At 38.2% G+C, this 13,375-nt stretch overlaps 1 protein-coding gene across 1 annotated transcript in view; it reads right to left on the bottom strand.

Moving 5' to 3' along the window:
* DNAJC1 (DnaJ heat shock protein family (Hsp40) member C1) overlaps positions 1-13,160 on the bottom strand; it is a 149,520-nt gene extending 136,360 nt beyond the window's left edge. The window contains exon 1 of the mRNA XM_074358370.1: positions 12,640-13,160. Within this exon, the coding sequence (XP_074214471.1) occupies positions 12,640-12,858 (219 nt within the window). The 5' untranslated portion in view covers positions 12,859-13,160. The remainder of the gene's footprint in view (positions 1-12,639) is intronic.
* Between the last annotated feature and the right edge of the window lie 215 nt (positions 13,161-13,375).

Below are 13,375 nucleotides of genomic sequence, written 5' to 3'. Positions count from 1 at the left end.
TATAGCTTTTAAAAATATTCAGGAATCAAAGTAGCACTGCAAGTACTTGAGGAACTTCCTCCCAAACCCACTCCAAATATGTAGCGATGATAAAATGTAAAGAGAGAAAATTATAAACATATAGCCATGATCAAAACTAGTTAAGCATCTCTGTAGACAAAACCAAATGGAAACTTGTAGCCACAAACAGAGCTTAGGCTAAAAGCCTGGACCCCACACCTGTAAGTAGGCTGAAGAAATGGGAAGTCTGACTCCCAAAGTCATGAGGACAAAAAGTGCTCTACAAAAGGCCTGGGATCAGAGCCAGGCTTGATGCTGGAAACCTAGGGTTGCAGTGGGACTCCACCACCTGTGAAGAAAATGCAAAACGTGAGAAGGCCACTGCCTGAGGCTACGGCTTATAAAATATGTATCTGAGATGTTAAGAGGCCATGGTTTCAGCCCAACAGCTGAAACCAGGCCAAGCTATCTGCAGGCTTGGTATCTGGATCTGCAATGGCCTCAATATAACCTCAGGAGGGAGCCCTAAGCTGCCTATATAAGACCTACTGCTTGTCCTGGTATGAGGGAAAGGAGCGAAAGCCATGGTAAAGCCCTGAGGGAGGGGTGAATAAAAAGGAGGGTGAGAAACACCCACTCAAGATGAATCTGAAAACTAGAATTTACCTAAAATTTTTTTTAATTATGAGAGATTATTTCCTTCACAGTGTAACCACCTATGTGCAATTCTTCATAAAAACTTCCAAGTCTAAAACATTTTTAAATCATGATAGGTTTGAAGCAGACACACAACCTACACAACTATACACATGGGTCTTGCTTTAAAAGTCTCTAACAACTTCTGGATAAAATTTTAATTAAATCAATCAGGTGGTCCATATTATCAAAGCCGGCATACTCCAAATCAACTTATGTTTTCAACGTTCAGAAATTTCCTGTTGCTGACTTTAATGAGCCCAGGGAATCATTTACAGTAACCTCAAATCAGGCTTCGTGTAATTCCAAGACAACTGTAACTACGGTGGCTTGGGTCTTCTTCCTGGTGGGCCTGGTATCTAAAAAGCATGAAACCAAGTAGCTTTGTCAGCTTGCCTGAACTTTTTTAAAAACAGCTTTTTTGAGGCGTAACTGCTATACAAAGAACTGTGGGGTTTTTTTTTTTAATAACTACTGTTGTGGAGAGAATCAACAGGTAATTATTTCTCTTGTGCATTTTATTTTAAGGCATTTCAGAAAAATAATTTAGAGGGAATATATATTCAGGGGTACTCCAAAAGATTGTAAATGAAGTTGAAAGTAGGTATAAGAATTACGATTTTTGGCTTTACATAAGAATAAAATTTCCACTGAGTACTTTTATCAAAAACTTATCAAGTTGTTTCATAATCTCCCCATTGTTAGACGTATACAAAACAGATTGGACGACCGTCTTCTGCGAGAGCTACAGAAGAGATTTCTACAAGAGGAAATAGGTTCGATATTGGTGAGGTCTCTTCCAACTACAGGATTCTATATTGGTTCTTTAATTTTCATTTTTGCTTTTTCCCTTCAGCATAGAAATTTTAACATCTCTGACCACAGTGCAATTTCTTTCTTATACTAAGACTACTTAATAATAGATAGGGATAAGAACCATCAATATTATTTTTTTTTAATTTGGAGGGGGAGGAGGTAATTAGATTTATTCATTTTTATAGGAGGTACTAGGGATTGAACCCAGGACCTCATGCATGCTAAGCATGCACTCTACCACTTGAGCTATACCCTTCCCCCAAACCATCAATATTAAGATCTACTTCTTTTCCTTACTTGCTTATGAAATTACAAAAGGCAAAGGCAAAAAGATTGGCAATTAATCAGTCCAAAGAAAAGCGGTACTTTTAGAAGCTATACAGAGGTAGCAAAGGCAGCTAGTAAAAAAGGATGACTTTGGAATCCCTGATCGATATTATAAAGAGCCAAAAGACTGGCACACAAATAGAACTGCATCTGGAAACCTCTTTTTAAAATTATTTAATTAAAGATATTACAACAGTCAAAACAGATGACAGAGAATATAGTGAACATTTCATAACTAATATATTTGATGGGTGAGTTTCAGAATAAACAAGGAGAATAGGCAACCTCAAAATTAAAATTACAACATTGACATTGGTGATTTCTTGGTCAAAGCATCATTAAAGACATAATATATTAAAGTAATAACAATTTAACAATTGTAAAATATGACAGGCCAGTCAGCAAAAGTAAATGACTAATTTGGATTACGCTGATTACCTGGAAACACCCTCCGCAGACAGATCTCTGCACATGGACATTCAGAACCCATTGTCCCTAGAAGAGCAGCACGGATTATACTAACAGCCTTTACAGGCCAAAGAAAAGAATGGACAAAACATACAGAAAACTAACTAGGAAGATGGTATCTAGCACAACTGGCACAATCTAAAAACAAAGCAAAACAACAAAAACCACGAGTTAAAATATAAAAACAAAGCCTACAAACTATGTCCCTGACAAAATGGAAACAGTAATCAGTGATTTTATCCAAAAGACACCGAGATATATCTCTACAACACAAATGTTCACTCTTCAAGGCTGTCCAATCCAACGTGGTAGCCGTTAGCTGTATTTGAGCACTTGAAATGTGTTAGTGTAACTCAGAAACCAAATTTTTCATGAGTCATTTATATTTAAATTTTAAAAACGATATTTGAGTCTGTTACTGGAAAGCTTTTAAGTATGTTCGGAAGAATTTGAGTACATGAATCTACTTGTTAGTTTGAAGAATTTGAGCACGTGAATCTACTTGTCAGCTGCATATTCTATGAAATCTCAATACAGATCAAGTATTTTCAATCAAAATTTACTATCTGAAGTGTGCTAGAAGTATAAATATAAAATACATACCAGATTCTGAAGACTTAGTAAAAAAGCTAAAACGTGAAATGTCTCATTAATAAATTTTAAAAATGTGATTACACGTTGAAATAATATCTTTGACAAGTGAGATTAAATATTTATTAAAATTAATTTCACCTATTTCTTTTTTACTTTTAAAAATATAGCTTTTAAGGGGGAGGGTGTAGCTCAGTGGTAGAGTATATGCTTAGCAAGCTCCAGAACTGCCATTTAAATAAATAAGCAAAAAAAAAACTTTAAATATGGCTTTCAGAAAATTTAAAATTACATATGTGGCTTGTATTATATACCTATTACACAGTGCTGCTCCAAGAGATCTATGGCTTTAAAAATTCTGTCACCTGTCAAAAATCTGAAATATGACAGTCAAGATTTATAAGTAAAATAATACCTTATTTCCTAGTGTCACGAAATATTACTTTAGGCTACTCAGAATTTTTGTATTTATACATTCCAAAGGCATCTGTATCCTTTTCAGAGGATTGTTACAAATCATTAAAGTATTCCTCTGAGTTATCACAAACTGTGGTAAGGTTTAATGGTCATTCCACCATCTAGAGTAAGTAATCAAACAACTGAAGGATGCTAATTCATCAGACTTCTTGATTCCTTTTATATCTGGATTCTCTCACCAATGTGTTAAATAATTCCCTCAGTTCTATGTGAGCTAAATGAGGATCTTTAGTATAGGAAAGATTTGATGAGAGTAATAACACGGGACAATTTTATGTTTCTGTTATGTGTGTATATGTATTACACACACAGGCTTATAAATTTTCCCCTGGAAAAAAAAACATAACTGCATGCCCTCACAGTGCTTTTCCAACCTTTTCCATATCATAGTATTTCACAGAAAATTACATTTGTGAGACACCACTGGAGTTAACTATTAAGGCCACTCAAGGCAGCATCACTGTCTCACAATGGCTTATTGCACACCAGCTGGGAAGTTCAGTCTCAAAGGGCCTTGCAAAACGCTGCAAAAAATCTCGGACCAACATTTTATTTTCATCTGACTTGTATTTTATTCCTACTTATGCCTACTGTTGTGAAAATACAACCCCTCAACATTTTTGACAACAATATACAAAGAAGGCCACAAGATGGAGATATTACTCCATTACCACTTACACAATATTTGTATTTACGCATTTGTGTGTGTGCACATCTCTTTCTCTCTGTGTATTTCCTACTTTCTCCTTCAACGGTTATGCTCAGCTATTGTCTCTATCCCTATAACATTTATACTGGTTTCTCTGCCACTCTGCTTTAACTAGCATTATTACAGAAATATTATATATTCAATACTTTTATGAGCCTTGTTTTTAACATTAAGAACAGGCAGAAAAAGTAAAAGAAAAAATAAAAATTGAAAAGAAAAACAGGTAGATAAATAGAATATTTTCTTCTAGATCAATATTCTCCCACCTCTTTAAAATTAAGATAATTTTTATTTACATGCTTTCCTCCTACAGGTAAAAATTCTTTTAAAAATTTGCTACCTGCAAAGTAATAAGTACTCCAAAAGTTATTTACTGGAATACATTCTGTTACTTTGCAAGGCTACAGATTTACTTCATGTTGATATCCCTCCAAACTTCCCTGGAATTCTTTGAGAACAGTCCTCAAATCAGTTTATGGACCTTACTTGAAATTTATTTTCAGATCTCTTTATCAACCCAAAGTGTCCTTATCCAAGCTTGCTAACCCAATTTAGTCACCAAATTTAGATCCAAATGACTATTAGCTATATGCAAAAATCACATCCGTCTTAAAGATTCACTATTAAGAGGATACTCTACCAAATACGCTGCAGGCTTTGAAGGCAATTCAAAATAAGAAGTTTCAACAATGTTTTGAGGTGGCAGCATTGCTGAAAACCTGTGAAGCTGTCCACAAAAGCAAACTTCAAGATCTAATTTACTCTAAGTGAAACCATATATAATTCTACAGGTGTGAGACAGAAAGTCACGCTAATTACGTATAACTACTATAGAACTGCACATCATGGCAACCATTTGAACTTTATAAAATATGATATGTTTAACTACAAGTAACAATTTCCAGCCACCCCACATTATACATATATTATACATACATATACTGACTTCCTTGAATCAAATTTAATCACCAATATTAACACAAAGCATTACTTAAAGTCAGAGAAGCACCTAAATACTAATCTTTTATCTGTTAACTAAAAGTGCAGTTAACTGAAAATAACTGCTAATAAGATTAAGATTTTTTTTTTTTTAATTCCCAAAAGTCAGAGGCTTCTTGGTAACTGGTCATGGGATAACTTCCTTAACCTGATCCATTTTAACGGTATAAAGTCTCTAAGTATTGGCTAGAAATACGAAGTCTCTATTTTCCTTAGCAGGCATGTATATGGACCCTAAGATTTATCTATGGTCTGTTCAGACCATCCTAGTAAATGACAACAACAATCTTTCTGGTCTTAACTCATTTTGATTACTGTTCACTATACATGACACAGTGGGGTCTCACATAGCTTTTAAAAATTCCTGTACCTTCTATAACCAGAGGTTATATGTGTTCCAGAATTTGTTTAAATGAGAAAATTACTCTATTTTAGAACTCAAGTGTTTGCACTCAGTGACATTTTAATACTGTTGCTTATACTATGACATGTGTCCTTTATTAAATTCTTGATCCTAGATTCTCACCTTTAATATTTAATTCAGATTCTATTAGCTAACTGTGTAGCTGCACATAGCTTTATGCCCACTGCCTCACTGGCACTAACATGGGCATCTGTCTAATAATACAGCATATTGTTCTATGGACACATTCTAACCAGAAATGCAGACTGTGGCATGCCCTTGCTCTTTCAATATACCTGACTACACGTGAGATTCCAGCTGCTGGATGATGGTAATCAGAAACACTTACTGAATAAGTGAGTAAGTCCTAACCTTATTTAATTTAGTATTAAGGAGGATGAGAATGAGACACAAATTCTAGGTTAAATTTCTAATTAAGTCCCAATGACATTCTTAGACAAGAATTTCAGTGAATATGTTAAAAAAAATAAAAATTTAGATCTTAAAATAGAATACTATGATGTTACTTAAAACAATCGTATTTTACCTTTATTAGTATAGAACTCTTTCACAAATAAATATTTTGATGAAAATAAAGGTTTTTGAAAATACGTATGACTATAGCGTCATTATAAAATAGTCTAAGGTTTTACTTCACTTAAGCAGAAGTCTCTCTTTGAGAATTAAATACCTAGGAATAAGACTACCTAAGGAGGCAAAAGACCTGTACTCCAAAAACTGTAAGATGCTAATGAAATAAATTGAAGATGACACAAATGGAAAGATATATTGCATTCTTGGATTGGAAGAATCAATATTGTTAAAGTGGCCATACTACCCAAGGCAATCTATAGATTCAATGCAATCCCTATCAAAATACCAAAGGCATTTTTCACTAGAACAAATAATTTTAAAATTTATATGGAAATACAAGACCCTGAATAGCCAAAACAATCTTAAGAAAGAAGAATAGAGCTGGAGGAATCACACTCCCTGACTTCAGACTATATCACAAAGCTACAGTAATCAAAACAGTATGCTACTGGCAGAAAAACAGATTCACAGATCAATGGATCAGGATAGAAAGCCCAGAAATAAACCTATGCACTATGGTCAATTAATCTATGACAAAGGAGGCAAGAATATACAATGGAGAAAAGATAATCTCTTCAATAAATGGTGCTGGGAAAACTGAACAGCCACATGTTAAAGGGTGAAATTAGAACATCCTCTAACACCAAATACAAAAATAAACTCAAAATGGATTAAAGATGTAAATATAAGAGCAGATACTCTAAAACTTCTAGTGGAAAACACAGGCAGAATACTCTTTGACAAAAATCACAGCAGTACTGTTCTGGATCTGTCTCCTGAAGTATAAAGGAAATAAAAGCAAAAACAAATGGGACCTAATTAAACTTCAAAGCTTTTGCACAGCAATGGAAATCACTGGAAACAAAATGAAAAAATACCCTACTGAATGGGAGAAAATATTTGTAAATGGTATGACCAATAAGGGATTAAAATCCAACATTTATAAATAGCTCATACATCACAAAACAAACAACCCGATTGAAAAAATGGGCAGAAGAACTAGTCATTTTTCCAAAGAAGAAATACAGGTGGCTAATAGGCACATGAAAAGATGCTCAACGTTGCTAATCATCAGGAAAATGCAAATCAAAATGAAAAGGAGATATCACTTCACACCTGTCAGAATGGCGGCCATCAAAAAGAACACAAATAACAAATGTTGGAGAGGACGTGGAGAAGAGGAAACACTTGTTCACTGTTGGTGGGAATGTAAATTAGTGCCGCCACTGTGGAAAACAGTATGGTGGTTTCTCGAAAAAGTAAAAACAGAACTACCATATAACCCGGCAATTCCACTCCTGAGTATATATATAAAAAGAAAAAAAAAAGAATTCAAAAATATACATGCACCCCAATGTTCATAGTAACATTATTTACAATTCCCAAGACATCAAAACAACCGAAGCACCTGTCAACAGACTGGATAAAGAAGACATGGTGTGTGTATACATACACACACACACACACACACACACACACACACACACACACACAGAAACTACTCAGCCACAAAAAGAAGAAAATTTTGCCATTTAAAGCAACATGGATGGACTTGGAGGGTATTATGCTAAGTGAAGTAAAAGAAAAATACCATACGATATCACTTACATGTAGAATCTAAAAAATACAACTAGTGAATTTAACAAAAAATCAGTAGACTCGCATATATAAAGAATAAACTAGTAGTTACCAGTGGGGGAGGGAGGGGTAGGATGGGGGAGGTACAAACTACCAGGTGTAAGATGGGCTCAAGGATGTACTGCACAACATGGGACTATAGCCAGTATTTTATAATAACTATAAATGGAAAGTAACTTTTAAACTTGTATAAAATTTTTTAAAAAGAAGTGAACTAAAGAATTCATGTTTAATGGAACTCCCCTGAATTAAATTGGAAAACTGAGACCTAAAAAAATAAAGTCTCTCTTTTCATTCCAACTCTTTTCCTTCCGTCTCTGCACACCTCTATACAAGAAAGGCTTTGGCGTTATTTTTAATTCTGGGTGGAATTAATTGACATCGTTACTGTCCAAATAGACCCAATAATGTCTGACTCAGAAAAAGATTCCCAAGACCATACAGTAGCAGTCTGTGGAGTATTTCACTGATAGAAAACAGAGCTGAGAACAGGCTTAAAATAACAGGCATTTTACCAAACTACCTGTATAGGTGTTACTTACAACTGCCACGTAAGTTCTCTTAGCAACCATCAAGTCAAATACCTACCCTCACCTCCATTCCCAACACTGAATAGAACATACGATGCTGAAATTCATCACTACACCAATCACTGGGTAAAATGGTGACTTTCATAAAAAGATTTTAGAATGTATTTCTAAGAATAATTGTAATTCTTGTGTAGTCTCTTGGAAAGGAAATTCCAATTTCCCAGTTAAACTTAGGATATATCTATGAGTAAGAAAACACAAACTATTCTAGAATTGTTCTTAAAATTAGTGTAAAGAAAAAAATGAATAGCATAAAAAGAAAAAGGAACCTTACAACTAGAAGAGGAATTCTGTTCCATCAGCTCTTGATTATGTGGCAAAATTCTCCCAACAGACTTGTGTTTTTCACATGAAGTACGTCCAGGCAACCTCCAATAAACAGTGTATACATAAGAAAAGCAAACCACTTTCACAAAAATCCAATCTGATGCAGATAATGTATACAATTAAATAAGTATTTATTCAGCTCTAACTCTATGTATGATATGCTTACATCAGAACTATAAATGGCTGGAAGGTTATCTACCATTCCAGATTTTGTATCTCTCTCTCTCTCTCCAAATTAACAAATCATTTTGGATTCTACAATGAAAATGGGGGAGTGGTTATTACATGACATAGATTTACAAGGGAATAGACTCACTAAAGAAAAACTGAGCTATATGCAACTAATACCACAAGCTCAGGGGAATCCACTACAAGAACCACTGGAGATAACCAATACTCACAGCACAGGTTCACCAAGCACTTATGAAAGAGATCTTCCTCTTTATTTCTAGAAAGTACCATGACGGGGTTTGAGAAGGCACAATTAATGACTTTGTGCTTTTTCCCATCCATAAAAACTGAACACAGAAGTCAAGCAAATAGAGATCAAATATCATCTTTATGGCTGAAAAGCTACTGGAGAATTTAGATTAGGTATGGGAGCCAAACAGGCTTGCTAGCAACTTCTGCTCTCCCATAGCAAGCCTAGACTTTGAGATAGCACACTCAAAAGCAAATCTGGCCAGGATAACTGCCTTACTGGTCTGGGGCAGAGAAGAGAATGAGCCCCACCGCTTATAGCTTTCTGACTGGTTAGCTTTTCCCAACCGAGCAAGGCAAACCAACGGTAATCACCCTCCAACAAAGATTAATTCTCATCATAAAGTTAACATCCAACATTTTGTAAGCACATGTCACTTAACAATAGCTTTTCTTCTATAACTAGGTTTCAGCATTCACTTGAAAGTAAGGATGCAGTTATTAAAAACTTCATAAGAGAAAGAGGCACATTTTTTCTAGCTCTAAATACAGGGATCTGTAATGATTAGCACTGAGAAAACTGACTTCCTCAGAGTGAACACTGCAAAAGTTTAAGACAACTTAGGCTGTAACAATTTCAATTCACAGATATTTAAAAGACTACGAAGTATTTATTGTTGGCTAGAACACTATAAAGTCATGGCCCCAAAAGACAACGAAAAACAAAAAAAACCAGAATTGCCACTGATCCCACAAGAAACACAGGTGTCCAAAGAGCAGGAGCTGTTAAGAGGAAATATAAACACTATTCAGGGACTTAGAATTTAAGTTACGAATGAAAGATATTTCAATAACACACCTTTTCCCCCTACATTCCTCTAATCATCTACCCTGTATCCTCTGAAAAGATGCAACATTCTAATTGGAATGTCCTGTGAACAACTGAAGTCATTCTAAAAATAGGCTGAGCCTCTGGTATGCCACCTGTGTATACACCACCACTAAATACTTCTGGAATCCCTTCCAAAGCTTCTAGCACCAATCTGAATTCTAGGAATACATCAAAAGATGTATGTTTGCTGTATGTAAGCAAAAAAGGCCACATATAAACACAACCTATTGAGTAAAATCCGTCAAGCAATTACTTATTCAGTGAATTAGTTTAATTTTAGTTACCACTTTTACATTTTTGCATTCAATAAATATTTAAATGTACACTATGAAATACAGAAAGAAAATACCATTTGTCCTACAAATGAGGGCAACTAACTTGGCAAGGTCTTAAGTCAGTAAGTGGCCTAGTCTAAGTTCTAAAAGTCACTGATTATTCCAATTACAGAGTTTAGTGAGTGACTGAACGAACTATCTTAGGCCTGCTGGAAAATGGGATAAAATGGATGCCACATTCTGTCACTAATCATCCTGGCATCCAGTTTGGGGTGGATATCTCAAAGAACTTTTTCTATTGTCTCTAATTCGGCCCCCTTCCTTCTCCCCTGAATCCAATGTAACCAATTATTGATTTCACCACTCCACTGAAACAGCTCTTGATGAGGTAGTCAATGACTTACACACTATTAAAATCAACAATGCTCAGAACACATCTTATTTGAATTATCACCAGCATCTAACTCAGCTGATCACTTTCTCTGCCTTAAAATACTTTCTTCACTTGACAGAGACCAACTTTGCCTGGTTTGCCTCCTACTTCACTGGCTGTTCCTTCTCCATCAGTTTCTCTGCTTAGGTAGTTTCTTCTGCATTCTTGCCAATTTCAACACAAATGGATAGAGAAACACAGATTAAAACAATTTTCTAGATCCTTCTGTTCAAATGCTATCTTGACACAGAATCTTCTCAGTTATCTATGCTTCTTTATTTTCCCATCTTTGCCCATATTGTTAAATGCTCCAGTTGTTCACACCAGCCTAATTAACTCTACAAATTAAATCGCATGAATTTATAAATGAAAATTCTACAAGCGTTCACATGCAAGCTAGATTACATAATGCAAAATTTAAACCACTGCTACTAAGTTTCTGTATTCTCTTAAATTGTCCATGAATAACTGAAAAACACCTTCAAAACCCCTGGATAGGTTATGTATAAAACTCTGGCTACAAAATTTAATCAATCATGATAAATTCTAACAGATAGTCTCAATATTAAAGGCATTCTTAAAAGTCTTCCTTATTATATTTCACTAATGACTTTTACACATACTGCATCACTATTTCCTTTCAAATGAGGCACACTTTGTCTCTATGAGCAGGAAGTGGCATCAAGTGAAGATAATGAATAGACAATTACCACATAATTGTTCGTACATAAGAATTTGAAACGTGAAATGGCTTAAACTATTTACAACTCTTACAAAATTGAAATTTGTTAAAATCACAGTGCCACGGCAAAAGCACTTCTATATTCAATTATATTCAACTGAAAAGTAAATTTCCATTTAGCGTTAAGCTCCACAATTCACAGAAGTGTGTGATATCCTGTCGGGGGAAATGCGCATTTCATATCTGGTCACGTGAAATGTGCCTTTAATAACAATAGTTGGTAAACCTTATTGTTATTATCATTTGCCCTCGCAACTATTCAAAGCATTTTATGCAGGGCTCAGTCAGAAATTCCAAGACTTTCACCCCATAATCCTTAAATCAGTGAAATGGCATCTTCTCTTAGTGGGATTCAGAGACAGGATGTCTACCCTCATTCACCACTCCCAAGATGTAAGTAGAGAAATAAACGGACTTTACAAGTTGAAGTCTCACACTAAAAAAGGAAAGAAAACGAAACGAAAGGAAAAGAAATAGACAACGATCCTGTGCTGCTGGCTGGGCTTCTCTTCCTGGAGCAACCCAAGCGCCCCTCCTGCCCTGAACACTTGAGAGCTCCTTCTATGGCTTCCAGGACCAACACGGTGGAGGCTTCAAGTTACTCCAGATTTCGAAACTGTGATAGGAACCCTCATCCAACAGACTAAACAGATTCCAAAGTACAGTGCAAGAAACGCTTCTGCAACCAGACACCAAGCAAAATGCATTCCTATCTTCCCCGAAAGGCAGAGGAAAGGAAGCTGGCTTAAAAAAAAAAAAAAAAAAGACAAGTGTAACTGGGAAGGTGAAAATTTAAACTGAGATGCTACTCCTCTTTCCCACATTCAGGGGGCCAGAAAGGAAAGGGTAAAAGATCTACCCGCACCAGTCTTCCTCTCTCCCCCAGCATAGGTAGGTGCAAGGATTTGCCCCGGAATGGCAGAGGAAAGAGAAGCGTCCCTCGCCACCTCAGGCTGGTGGCACCGAACAGCCTGTCACTGAGACGGGAACCTGAGAAGGGGAGCCGGGGGGTGAGGAGTTGGGGAAGGCGGGCCGTTCCTTCCGAGGCTTGTTAAGGAGAGACTCCGGTGTGGATCGGTCTGAGGAGGGCAGCCAAGCCCAGGATGACCAGTTCTCTCCCGCGTGCCCGGCCCCCTCGGAGGGAACCGGGTCACAGCCCGCCCCACCGCCTCCTTTCCGCCCGGCCCCGCACGCTGCTGCCGGGGAGGCGCGGCCCTCGGGCGGCCCGGGGTCGCCGCTTACCTGCTGCACCCCGAGGAACTGGTAGAAGTTGAGCTGCACCTCCTCCACCAAGTCAAACAACTCCAGGTCTCCGCTCTCCCAGCCGCGCGCCGGCCCCACGGCCGCCAGCAGCAGCAGCAGCTGCAGCAGCAGCAGCAAGGGCAGCGGCGGCGGGAACCGCACGAGCCGGGGCCGGCGGCGTGGAGGAAGCCGAGCCGGCCGGGAGCAGGGATCCGTCATCTCGCCGGGCCCGGAGAGGTCACCCGCCGCGCGGCGCCGTCGGCCGAGCCCGGGGACGTGGCGGACAGCGGGGCTGTGAGCACAGTGCCTGTCAGAAGCAGGGGCAACTGCCCCGGAGGCGCCCGCCCCACGGCCGCTTCTGGCCGGAGGGCTGGGGCGGCGGGGGGCGGGCGGGCTAGGCCCGGCCGCGGTTGGCTCTACCCTCCGCGGACCCTCACGCCTCTCCCAGGCCTACGAACAGCTGGAGAGGCAACGCCGGCCGCAGAGGCTGCACTGGGGGAAGAGGCTTCCCCTCGCCTCAGCCTATCCCAGACCTCGCTTCCGGTGACATCACGTCTCCTAGCAACCGCGGGGGAGGGGGAGGGGCCGGAAGTAGGGAAACCGGCACCTCGGATCAGGGCCTCTGAGAAACGCCTAGAAGCCGCAGGCGTGCTCGGAGCAGCAGTACCTCTGTGGACACGGATTAGGAGAGACGTGGACAGTTATAGACATCGCGCATCTACCTGCAACATCCCAA

Source organism: Camelus bactrianus, chromosome 35, assembly GCF_048773025.1.
Source record: "Camelus bactrianus isolate YW-2024 breed Bactrian camel chromosome 35, ASM4877302v1, whole genome shotgun sequence".
Classification (NCBI taxonomy): domain Eukaryota; kingdom Metazoa; phylum Chordata; class Mammalia; order Artiodactyla; family Camelidae; genus Camelus; species Camelus bactrianus.
This window is presented reverse-complemented; position numbering and strand designations above follow the sequence as displayed.